Raw genomic sequence first — 12021 nt, forward strand, 5'->3', positions numbered from 1 at the left:
TGAATGTACAAACAAGTGTGTGCCTATCATGCATGTGTGTGCAAGGTTGGCGCCTGTGTGTGTGTGTTTTGTGTGTGTGTGTGTGTGTGTGTGTGTACCTGCCTGCGTGTGAGACAGGGTCATTAAACTTGCTGAGACAGCCAGAGCAGCATACAGGTTCACCCAGCTTCACCACAGTTCACTGGGTGAAGAATGGCTCTGCACAATGCCTGCCCTGCTGCCAAGTGGAGGAGACTTATTCTACACGTTCTCTCTCTCTTTCTCTCTCTCTCTCTCTCTCTCTCTCTCTCTCTCTCTCTCTCTCTCCAGGTAACACCATGATGATTGTGATGGAGAGCATGTCTAACGGAGCCTTAGATTCCTTCCTTAGGGTAAGCTTCTCAGTATCCCTTTGTGCACTTGTTTTTTTTTTTTTTTTTATTTTTATTTATTCCGCATGTGGGTTTGTGTCTTTAATCTGTATGCACAAGTGTTTGCACGCTCTCTAATGACAAATTAAGGCTCATCATGATCCTCTGTTTTCAAGCTCTTCCACAAATAAGGCATTTTGTTATAATAACCTTCATTGCACTACTATTATGGTACGATCCTAGGGCAGAAATACTTGTGCATATTACGGTAATAAGGAAAATGCACATAATTAACTGCATAAATGGAGCGTTTCCGCTCAAAGATGCTGTAAGCTTCTGTAAACTGTTATTGTGCCCCACTGCTCTCTGAACCATCGCGGCAGGGTTTATAGTGATATGAATTAATGGCCTGTTTGTTTTTATTCTCCAAATAAAGAGATTCAGCTCGGTGAGCACAAAATTATACCGTAGTAACAGATGTGTTGCCTTTTTTGAGCACGGCGTTTTATATACTTCCTTAACCCCTTTTTATCCGCTTGCTTCTTGTTTTATTTTCTCACCACCTTTATATGTTCTCTTCCTTTGTATTCCTCTGCTTACTTCTCCTTCCTCCCTTCCCGTTTTACTTCTTAATTTGCCTCTTTGCTTTTGTTTTCCTTCCTTTGCCTACATCCTGCCCCCTTTCTCCGACCTCAGAAACATGAAGGCCAGCTGAGTGTAATGCAGCTGATGGACATGCTGACCGGAGTGGCATCGGGGATGAAGTACCTCACTGAGATGGGTTTTGTCCACAGACGACTGGCTGCACACAAGGCAAGGAACATGATGATCAGAGAATACAGTGCACTGTTGTGCAGGCAGAATACAGACCACAGTTTGTGAACATGTCTGTAGACATGACGGTGTTCACGTGGTTTGATAAATAATACACTTTAAGCATCTGGAGTTTGCTTTTGAGCCTCAGTCAGTGTTTCTATGTATAACAGTGACATGAGATGATGTGGGCGAAGTGCTGTCCCGACTGCATGTGCCCATGTGTGTGCAGCTGCTCCGATCTAAAACTTTGAACTGAAATTTATATCCACATTGTCATAATTGCTGTTTATCAAATACACGTTTGCATCCGCTAAGTGAGGTGTATTTATTTTATTCATTTATGTACTTGTTTTATTTTTCAAAGAGCCTGTCTGTCATGCTGAAATTGCCGCGGTCACGTTGCAGAAAACAAGGAACAGAACCACTTGTTTCTGTAAACATTTAATTGTCGCCATAGTGATAAGAGCTTCGCCCACCAGGGTAGCGAGCTCTAATACCGAGATTGTTTCCCTCCTAATGTAACCGAGGCTAATCTGTTTGTTTATCTGTCCTCAGGTGCTAGTCAATGCCAACCTGGGCTGCAAAGTGTCTGGCTTCAGACCCCTTCAGGAGGACAAGATAGAGGCTATCTACACCACACTGGTAAGGGCAGACAAAGGTAATGGGGGTGTCATTTGTCAGGATGCCAGGCGTTCTGGACATGCCACTGCCTTTAGTAAAGGGAAATCCATTCTTTCTTATTACTTAGTGCTTCTTAAATTAATTATTTTTAAAATATTCTATGTCCTAGTTTCTTTAACAATGACCCCCAAAATGGGACGCAAGCCGATAGTGTTAAGTCCACCCACGGCAAGAGTAGCAATAGTTTTTAATGAGCCCTGGACCTAAGGCAAGGGAAAACATTTTTCATTTGGCTCTTAGACTAAAAAGGATGTCGCAGCATTTAAGGGGTCACTTTTTATTTTGCTATTTACTTTCATTTGAGGTCATATAATTTAGCTTTTATCAAAGAAGCTTATTCCTATGCCTAATTTCCCCAGTTGTTTGGAGGACTCCATTTTTAAGGGCATTCACTTCTCCAAAGATCAGTCGAAAAATGTTTTTCAGAGCTTTTCAAAGGGAATATCAAAGCTTTTGCTTTTCTGAACTGACCCTGCCCTTTTCCGTGTCCCGCCTCCCTTTCTCCTGCAGCATGGAGGGAAGAGTGTGGTGCTGTGGACCGCTCCGGAGGCCATCCAGTACCATCGCTTCTCTTCAGCTTCAGATGTCTGGAGCTTCGGCATTGTTATGTGGGAGGTCATGTCTTATGGAGAGAGACCCTATTGGGATATGGGCAACCAGGATGTAAGTCTCTGTGTATGTGTGGATATAAGATAGAGAAAGAGAGAGTGGGTGGAAGAAAGGGGTGGCTTCCTATTCATCTCTCAGGTCATCCTTTCCCTTATTCTCTATATTCCTCCCTCCTTTTTCCTCAATATTTTAATACTTTCTTTCCTATCTTTACCTTACCACCCTCCCTCTGTCTCATTCTCTCTATCTGTCTCTACCCAGCTCCCTCCCATCCTCTCTATCTGTGAACTCTGTGTCCATGGCGGCTCGGATCTTATTAAAAGAAAGCCAAGCCACGGTGCCTCTAAAAGCTTCTGTGGGGCCTAAGTCTCCTCCTTAAGTCCACATCAGCTCCATGACCAATCCTGTTTTCTCTTAAGGACGCATTGCCCCCTTTCTAGTGGCCTCCGCCTGTCCCCGAGAGCTGCCCTGCTCTTAAAAGGGTCCAAAATCCCTCCGGAAAATTCAGCTTCTTTCAGGAAATGTAAAGTGCTTGCTATTTGAGGGTTGAGGAGATCCTCCAGTCGATAAGACCCTGACATTTTTTTTTTTCAAGAGAAACCTATTATTTCGAAGTCAATGTGGGCGGATGATCTGTTTTCCTGTCAACGCTCCTACCGCTTTGTCCTTCAAAAAAGTTGTTTCATTTTTCCAGTCTTTGATGGAAGCCATACCTCCCAAGTGCGGCTGAAAGCATTACGTAAGACTCTGCCGAGGAGACAAGAGAGAAGAGATTATTTTCTTCTGATTTGAGCCGACATTAAGAAGTATTGAGGCAGATAGTGGCGATTTTGAGAGTTCACACAGTTCATTAAGCCCGTGCACTTCATCGTGCTAATGCTCACCAAAATTATTCTCATCATAATATAATGCCGATGCCTCATGCTGGGAGGTCATAGTTAAAAAGTGCCAGAATAGCATGTTCCATTTTTAAATTGAACGTCCACAATGAATATGCATGTGTAGATATGCAGCAGGCACAAGAATAACCAGCCTTGTAGAGTCCTTTCTTTTTCATTATATTTTTAGTACGCCCACCCGGAGCAGCGGAAACTTTCTTCTCACCCTGCTTCACATTACCAAACTTTTCAATTGAGAGGGCAAAGGTCGAGCTTGTAGAGCTCTGGGGATATTAATCCACTTTAAATGGATACATTATATCATAACAGCCGTTTTGTTGGCCGGCCGGCCCACCTGTGATCCAGCGTGCCCTTTACCTCCCGTTTTTGATTAAATGGAAAATGTCAAAAGCTGAAAAGCACTTTATGAATGCTGTTTGGTGTGATGGGAGCTTAAGGGCTGGGAGGATGAAGCCTGGGGGGTTGGGTAGGTGCGGAGCAGGGAGAAAGTTTAGGAAATAACGCTGCTGATGGATGTCTTTTCTGTGATTAGTCTCTGACTTTATTTCTTCTTTCAGGAGATTGTATTCTCGGAGTGATTCGGAGGGAGAACGCATCGCATGTCCCTAGATATATTGAGAGGATATCTCTTGTGAAGCGTTGCGGTGAATGGGTTTTGAATGGGGGCAACATTAGTTTGATGGAGGAGCTTTGAGCAGGGAACACAGAGGGGATGCTTTCGAGGACAGTGTTGTTTCACAGACCCATATAGAAAATGTTGAATTGATATGAGTCTTTTTGTAAGAGTCATGCCGCGTTTTGTTGCCTCTCTTTCAGAGCAGAGCTGGTATTCTAAAGGGTTTCACAGGAAATACTGTCTGTGGTGATGCTTTTGTGTGTCATCTCTGTCATTTCTTTGTTACCTCAGATCTGCTGGGATTGTTTTTCAATGCACAGGCCCACAGCATGTTGTACTGTAGGAAATTAAAAGTGGCAACACGGCCTGCAGTTGATAGAAGCCCGTTCATTGTGAAACCCCATCAAATATCCTGTGAAGTGGCACTGAATATCCTGCTAAGTGACCCTTCAACCTAAACACAAAATCAATTATGAAGAATTTACGAGCATCCACTTTTAAGGAAAACTTTATTTTGTTTCTAATGATGATGGCAGCAAGTGGCCAGACAAAATACTCAACAAGAATAAATGTGTTTTTTTTAGGGATTGATGGATGTAAATCTATATTGTATTCATCTTGTTTAGGTCAGTAAAACATTGGTGTCACATTCTGTCACTGGCCGCTGAGTAGCAAGATGTGGGTTTAAGTGTCTTGCTCAAGATTTTGAAGGACGACGAGAAGAGAGCTGAAGTGTTTTGAAGGGAGGAAGAACATCTTTTTATTCACTTCTCTCTTCCAATTTTCTTCAGCCAGTCTTCTTAAGACAGCAAGCCTCCAGACACAAACTCGCTTCTCAAAAATTTCTTACAGAAAGATCCTCAGTTGTCCCCATTTTAGCACTATTTTCTTTTTGTTCTTCTTTCACTGCATCATTTTCAGGGAGGTTATTGTTTCGCTATTTGTACCTAAATTTTTAATTTTTGAGTTTATTCTGGGGACACTGTTGCAAGAATAACCCCATTTGTGCTGAACAATTTCATTATGCCTGAAGAGAAAAGAAGTTAAATCAGTTGACTACTCACCGCATGCCACCCTCGTGTTAGTGGATGCAGCACCAAAATAGTCCTATTAATCTTGTTTCTTTGTTCCAACTCTTTTCTCTAAAGACAGAACATTTCATCTCACAGTAAATCCTATTATAACAACTCAACAAACCTATCACACTCTCCTCCCCTCCCCTGCACCCAATCAAAATAAAAAAGAGGGAAGTTTTATGGGCCTAATGCGAGCGGGAGTATGAGTCAAGAATTGGACAACAGACTTGAACTGCTGTATTGCCTCTTTGAACAGAGGCCATTTTAATGTTCTCCTAAAGGGGGAAAAATGAGAAAAGGATCACTTTGATAATTCGCTCTGTCTTTCTCTTTACATTGCCCTCCCTCACTCCCTCGCCTCACTGCATGCCCCTCTCTCTCTCTGTCTCTCCCTCTTGTAGGTGATCAAGGCCATAGAGGATGGTTTCAGGCTGCCGGCTCCAGTTAACTGCCCTCCACATCTCCATCAGCTGATGCTGGACTGCTGGCAGAAGGAGAGGACAGAGAGGCCCAGCTTCAGCCAGATCCACTCCGCGCTTAGCAAGAGCATCCGCTCCCCTGATGGTATCGGATCCTCTACACTGGCACGCAGGTAAAAGTGAGGTCATCCAGAGTATAGGCTCGGGCCAAGGCCTGCTCCAAGCCAGGCAAACATCAGGGATAATGTACAGCCACACAGTCATTAAAGTAAAATAATCCCTGACAGGGTGATAAGAGAAGGTTGTTCATTATCTTATCACTCATGGCATAACTGCCTATATACAAATTCATTTGATTTGATATATTTTTGCCTCCAATAGTGTCATTGTTACTAAACATTACAGCCTACTGTAGTTTATATTATATCCTACATTCTGATACTATTTTTTGATGTGTTATCCATGATGTAATGACTTTTTGACTCCAGCAGGTGACCTTGTTGGCTAGTTTGATTATTGCATTAGTTATTGTCAGAAATATTGGACCACAGATTGACTGAATCTTTAATATAGCTTTATAATGCAGTACATAAGTAAATGAGGACCTACAAGGAAGGCATAGGCCCAGCTGAATTTAAGTGTCCAGTCTTTGAAATTGATTTGGTGCTGGGATGTGTACTCGTATTTAATAGTTAGTTTGCAAAATGTACTTCCTCTGCTTAAGGTTGCTTATATGGAGAATGTGGTGTCTCATTTTCTAGATTGTGTTTTAAAGAGCAATCACAAACCACATTTTCTGGGTCAATAATGATATATGCATGGTACTAGCAGCTGATGTCTTCTCTTGTCTCCTCTTATCTCTCTTCCTACCTCCCTCCCCTTCTTCCATTTCCTCCCTTTCCATCTAAATCCTCCGTCCCTCTTTCCTCTCCTGCAGGACCCTGTCTTCATCTATCACACTAGCGGAAAGGCCTCTTCCATCCTTCCCTTCCTTTAACTCAGTAGGAGAGTGGCTGGATGCGGTGGACATGGGCCGGTACAAGGACAACTTCACTGCCGCAGGATACTGCTACCTGGAGTCTGTGGCGCGTATGACTGTACAGTGAGTAGCCTTATCCATTTCTGTCTCACTCACTGTCTGTTTGAGGGAGGGCTAGGGGCAGGGTGGGTTGGTGAGTGTGAGAATTAATAAACTGATATGGGAATGAATTAATAAGTGACTTAGTGGGTCTGTGGAGATCTCCACTTTCCTTCATTTTAATCTTAAATTGAGGTAATACAGTATTTTAAGCAATTGCCATTTATGCATTCAGCATACTGAGAATGAGCTGGATTATATGGGGAATTACATCTTAATGTGATGGATTAATCATTTTTTGCTACAACCCTGACTGAATGTCAAAGGGCATGGATGGATGGATGGATGGATGGATTGATGGATATATAATCTTGAAATTAGATTGTATGCAATACAGACTTGCTTAACAATTTCTGTCTGACTTGTCTCCCCAGCAGCTTCTCATTTTGCACATCAACATGTCAAACAACTAAAACCTGACATCTTACATTTCCCACATGTAGACAATGCAAGAAAATCTGATTTTGTGAAGGTACAAGGGGTCAAGAGGATTAATTAAATTTATTTGACTATTACATATTCAAAAGTGTAGAGAGTGCTACTTAAATTAATACAAGAGTGTCAGACATTTAGAACAGAGAGTTAAAAAAAAAGAAGTTAGAGCACGAAAACTCCCTAAAGACTAATTTCCATCATGGATTCACTCACCTCGACCACTAGACTGTGGCACAGTAACTTTCACATCTTGTTACCCAGCCTTGGTACATTTTGTTTCTGTTTCCATAGAGACGTACTGAGCCTTGGCATCACTTCCCTGGAGCACCAGAAGCTGATCCTGGCTGCCATCCAAACCCTCAGAGCCCAGGTCATCCAGATGCACGGCCGCGGTGTGCAGGTCTAAACACACAGTCGACACACACTATCTCACACCGATGCAGACACACACATTCGTGCAGATGGACGGACGTGCGGACGGGAGGAGAGGACAGAGCTCTCCCACACTGAAGGAACGATGAGCAGATCCATCAACTGACTGCGCTCCTCCACTTCCTCCTCCTCCTCCTCTCGCGCTCTCCTTCCGACACGTTCTCATGCCTTCCTTGATTCCTTCCTTACTTGCTTTATGAATCCCCCCCGGAGACGGGCGGTCTCGCCGTCGTGTAATCTGGGATTGCAGAAGAGTGATGTCATGTGACTTTTCATGGCCTCAGTCTGCATTTTGACCTTAAAAGAACTGTGTGCGCCGGTTCTGACAAACAAAGTACTTTCACTGGCTCTGTCGCTGTCCTCTAAGCAGTGGAGGAGGCAGAGATGTACTACACTGCGACTAAAGTGGATATGGATTAGTGCGAAAAGACACATAAAAACATGGGGGTGGAATTTCCCTTTACCCCAACATTGACAACGAAATATTATCAAAAACCAGGAACTGGCTCTCTGTAAAAGATGATTTCTAGAGAAGCTGGAAAGGTACTGCTCCGCTTACTGGAGCCCACCTGTTTTCACCGACCTGGGATCAGGATGTCACAACTAACTGGGTACTTGCACAGCCATTTCATTGGATTTCAGTGCTTTTTTTTTTTTTTTTTTTTTTTTTTTTTCGGATCAGATCATAAAAGAACTCTTCTCCGCTGAAGAAGACTGGAGATTTAACAGAGCTGGAATGTAACTGCTATCACTGAAAAACCGTTATAAAGACTGAGCTGTCCCGTTGTCAAGGGTTCAGCAAGTTTTGGGGAGTGTGTAATGGAGTTTGATGAGGCCGCCAAAAGGCAAAAAATGAACGGGGCTAGTGTACGGTCCTGTGCTGTCTTGTGTGCGGTCCAGAATTCCTAACAGCATCCAGGGCTGGAGGTCACATGGTATTGATCTCGCTGGACGGCCTGAGCTAAGATTTCTAAGTTGCGTTGCAGCCTTGAAGCTTAATGTGGGAGGGGTGTGTGTTTTGGGTCGTGATTTACCTTCAGGAAAATAAGCATGGATGTTCTGAGCTAACGATGGACAGTGAAATAAAGGCTGCAGGATACTACTGTAAATCCAAAAGGGAAGGGTTGAAAATGTGTTTTTTTTATGGTTCATTTACTTGTTGTACGTCGCTGTCTGTTTAGCTACTTTTGATCAGAACTTTTTTATTTCCACTCTCTATTTCCCCTCTCTCTCTCTCTCTTTCTCTCTCTCTTTCTCTCTGTCTCTCTGTCGGTCTCCACACTCTGCTGGTGTTTTCTCTGTGTTTCAACCGTCTACTGTTCCCATCAGCCAGGATGTCAGTATTTCCATGCAGCATCTTGTTAACGTAATCCTCTATAGTCTACAGGCGCTCCTACCACCGTGTGTAACGCGCTGTGTAGAATACAGGTCGAGTGTTGGAAGGTGCCGTTAAGTCGGATATTTATCCATATTTATGTACGTTTACAGACTGTAACGTAAACCTCTCCATACAAAGAGGGCGGAAAGGTGAAAAAATATATATATTATTTAATTTAGTATTTAAAAAAATTCCGAGCAAAGCAGTCGTCCATTCTTGTTTTGTTTACGTCATGAAATATTTGTGTTGATCTAAGATATTACTGTGAGTTTATACTGAGGGATGAAGATGTTTTTTTTTTTTTTCTTTGTATACTGAAAGTGAGGGGATAACTGGATAACAGTTTTTTTTTAAAAATACTGTCAACACACAGTATCTGTGTACTGTCAAACACTGGACGAGTTAATGCAGTTTATTGTCCATGGTTGCGGATGTGCTGTATGCAGTACAGTGTATGTGTTGCAGTATGGATGCAGTATTGCAGAATGTCATATAGTGTTGTTTTTTCCTTTCTGTTGCTGTGCGAGTGTCATGTTTAAATCTTATGTTGCTATTGGGTATCATGAGCTGCCACACAGTGTGGTTACGCGTTATTACTGTCCCCAGTTTCCTACGAATCCCAGAATTATCTCTGTACAGTAAACCGCCCCCCCCTCCCTCTGCCATCTTTTCTGTTCTCTACGTTAGTACAAGACACTAGGAGAAAGTTTTTGGGGGCATTATCTGATGATCCTAAAGTTTCACAAAAGATGGTCCATGCATTCAGTTTGACTTTTTTGGATGGAATATTGTAATAGGTTTGTATTTGGTGCGAAATCAGTTCTTCTTTATCCTTACTTCTTTATCCCTACTACTCTCTCTCTCTCTCTCTCTCTCTCTCTCGCTCTGTGTTACTGTTTTGTCACAATAAATAAACCCATATGATGTCCTCGATAGATGTTCTCACGCACATGTAAACATATCTGACAACACACTGTCATTATCCTGCTTTACACACACACACACACACACACACACACACACACGTCTGCAAACACACACACACACACACACACAGCAGACTGGACCTCGTCACTACAATGAATGAAGCTCAAGTCGTTTCCCTATCTATCCCCGCTCTCTGTTACTGTGACCATTATGTTACTATTATATGTTTAATACTGTAAATATGTATTTGAAAATGCTAAATCTATTTTTATAATTTGTTTGAAGAATAATGTGTTGAAAATAATATCTGCTCACTGTGTAAGGGTTTTATTTGTTTGAATTTAGGGCCATAGCCAAGAAACTCTGGTGTTTGGAATATAAAACTTAAAAAAAAAAGTTTCTTTTTTTGTTAGTTTTTGATGATTTTTACCTGTTAGAAAAAAAAAATCTGATGGCTGTTGCAATACTGAAATGTGTTATTAAAAAATCTCCAATACAAGCAAACAATTTTCACTCTGCTTTCTTGGCTGCCACTTTTGGATGGAGCGCAACTTTTGATTTCTTTGATGGCCGGCAATTATTTTTCTTTATCTGTAACTCTGACGGCCGCTAGGGCTGCTGCAGGGAGAAAAAAAAACACAGAGGGAGGGAGGTAATATTCAGAGAAGAAAACTCAAAATTTGCGAGATTAAAGACATAAATTTACGGAAAAACAATTATGAAAGAAACCCTCAAAAATTCTGAGATTGTAAAGTCATGAATTTATGAGGAAAAAACTCAAAGGAAAGAAAAAAAAAATTATCACACCATCCTCTATCACCTCATCCAAATTCTTATATTGTTTTCTTCAGGACAGTGTCTCTTCAAAGTCCAGACGCTCATGGGGATATTAGGATTCTGGGCTAAAATCACAAATATTTCCTTGTTACTAAATCCGATAGCTGTCATGAATTTGTATTAAAGCATTTTGAAAAGAAGCAGTGGACAGAGGAAAACATCACAACTTCATTTACTGTGGGTGCACGTCTCACGGCCTGTATAACAGCAGTTACATAGCGCCACCTATTGGCCTCTGACAGGACTAGCTGCAAGAAGACAACAACTTCAAAATATAATTTGATTAATTTGATCGACTGCGGGAATGATACACGACAAGCTTATGCATCCGTGATTGATCCAGCCTTGCAAAGTAGTGACGTGGTTTCTTGGGCTAAATAAATAACTAAATAAATACATAAACAAACAAACATTTTCCGAGTTTTTTTCTCGTCAATGTGTAACTGTAATCTCAGAATTTTGAGGCTTTAAAGTTGTAAATTTACAACTTTAATTTCATAGAATATTCAAGTGTTTTTTTTCTCATGAATTTACGACTTTAATCTAGATTTTTTTTTTTTCTCTCTCTCTGAATATTACCCCCCTCCCTCGGCTCTGTAATTTCTTTTCTCCCTGCAGTGGCCCTGGTTTGCCATTATATCCTAACACTTGAACAAGCCTATCATTATGAAAATTATTCTTTTTTTTCTTTTTTTTCTATGGATTTGGAATCCTACACTCACTGATGTTTTATCTCTGACATGGGAGATGGTAGTTTACAAACATACGGGCCTTTAATATAAGTTGAGCATCTTTCTAATGGTTAAGACGCTGACGCTAATCCCATGAAATTAAAAGCGGATTTAAATGGGTAGTCCCCCCTGAACCCTGAATTCAATCATCAGCTTTTATCCCTAAAATGTTTTCTCTTGTGTGCCACCCAAAAGTGTCAAAAGTCATGGATTATACACACACCCTCTGATTTATAAATCCCTTATCCTTGAAAAAAAATGTCCAGTGGTGGATCATAAAATCAAGGCAACCAATGAATTGAATATATTTTACATGTTAATCTATTTTCTCACCTGAAGAAAACAATTTGGCAACCCCACTTGACCAACTGGAAGTATATGAACTTTCTTAAGGTGTTTAAGTGGTTGTCAGTTTACCAGTTAATCTATAGGGACCACACAAGGTTGAGCCTGGAGGCCATCACAGTTTGCACCCTGTGAATTGATTTCCTAGTAAAAGCTTTATGAAGAAGTTCCAAAATGCATAAGAGAATACCTCAAGTGAAAATATGCACTCCAGAACTGACTTGTCCAGTCTGCCTGAGGACATTGCAGTTTCCCTACTTTTTAAAATTACTGTTATTTACCGTTTGCTCTCTTGGGAAGACCGACACAGGAACGGTTGCACATTGACCTCT

At 41.5% G+C, this 12021-nt stretch overlaps 1 protein-coding gene across 1 annotated transcript in view; it reads left to right on the plus strand.

Moving 5' to 3' along the window:
• epha10 (EPH receptor A10) overlaps positions 1–10258 on the plus strand; it is a 188851-nt gene extending 178593 nt beyond the window's left edge. The window contains exons 12-18 of the mRNA XM_030063450.1: positions 310–371; positions 1047–1163; positions 1722–1808; positions 2358–2510; positions 5449–5639; positions 6404–6568; positions 7331–10258. Of these exons, the coding sequence (XP_029919310.1) occupies positions 310–371; positions 1047–1163; positions 1722–1808; positions 2358–2510; positions 5449–5639; positions 6404–6568; positions 7331–7445 (890 nt within the window). The 3' untranslated portion in view covers positions 7446–10258. The remainder of the gene's footprint in view (positions 1–309; positions 372–1046; positions 1164–1721; positions 1809–2357; positions 2511–5448; positions 5640–6403; positions 6569–7330) is intronic.
• Positions 10259–12021: the final 1763 nt, after the last annotated feature.

Source organism: Myripristis murdjan, chromosome 11 (assembly GCF_902150065.1).
Source record: "Myripristis murdjan chromosome 11, fMyrMur1.1, whole genome shotgun sequence".
Classification (NCBI taxonomy): Eukaryota; Metazoa; Chordata; class Actinopteri; order Holocentriformes; family Holocentridae; genus Myripristis; species Myripristis murdjan.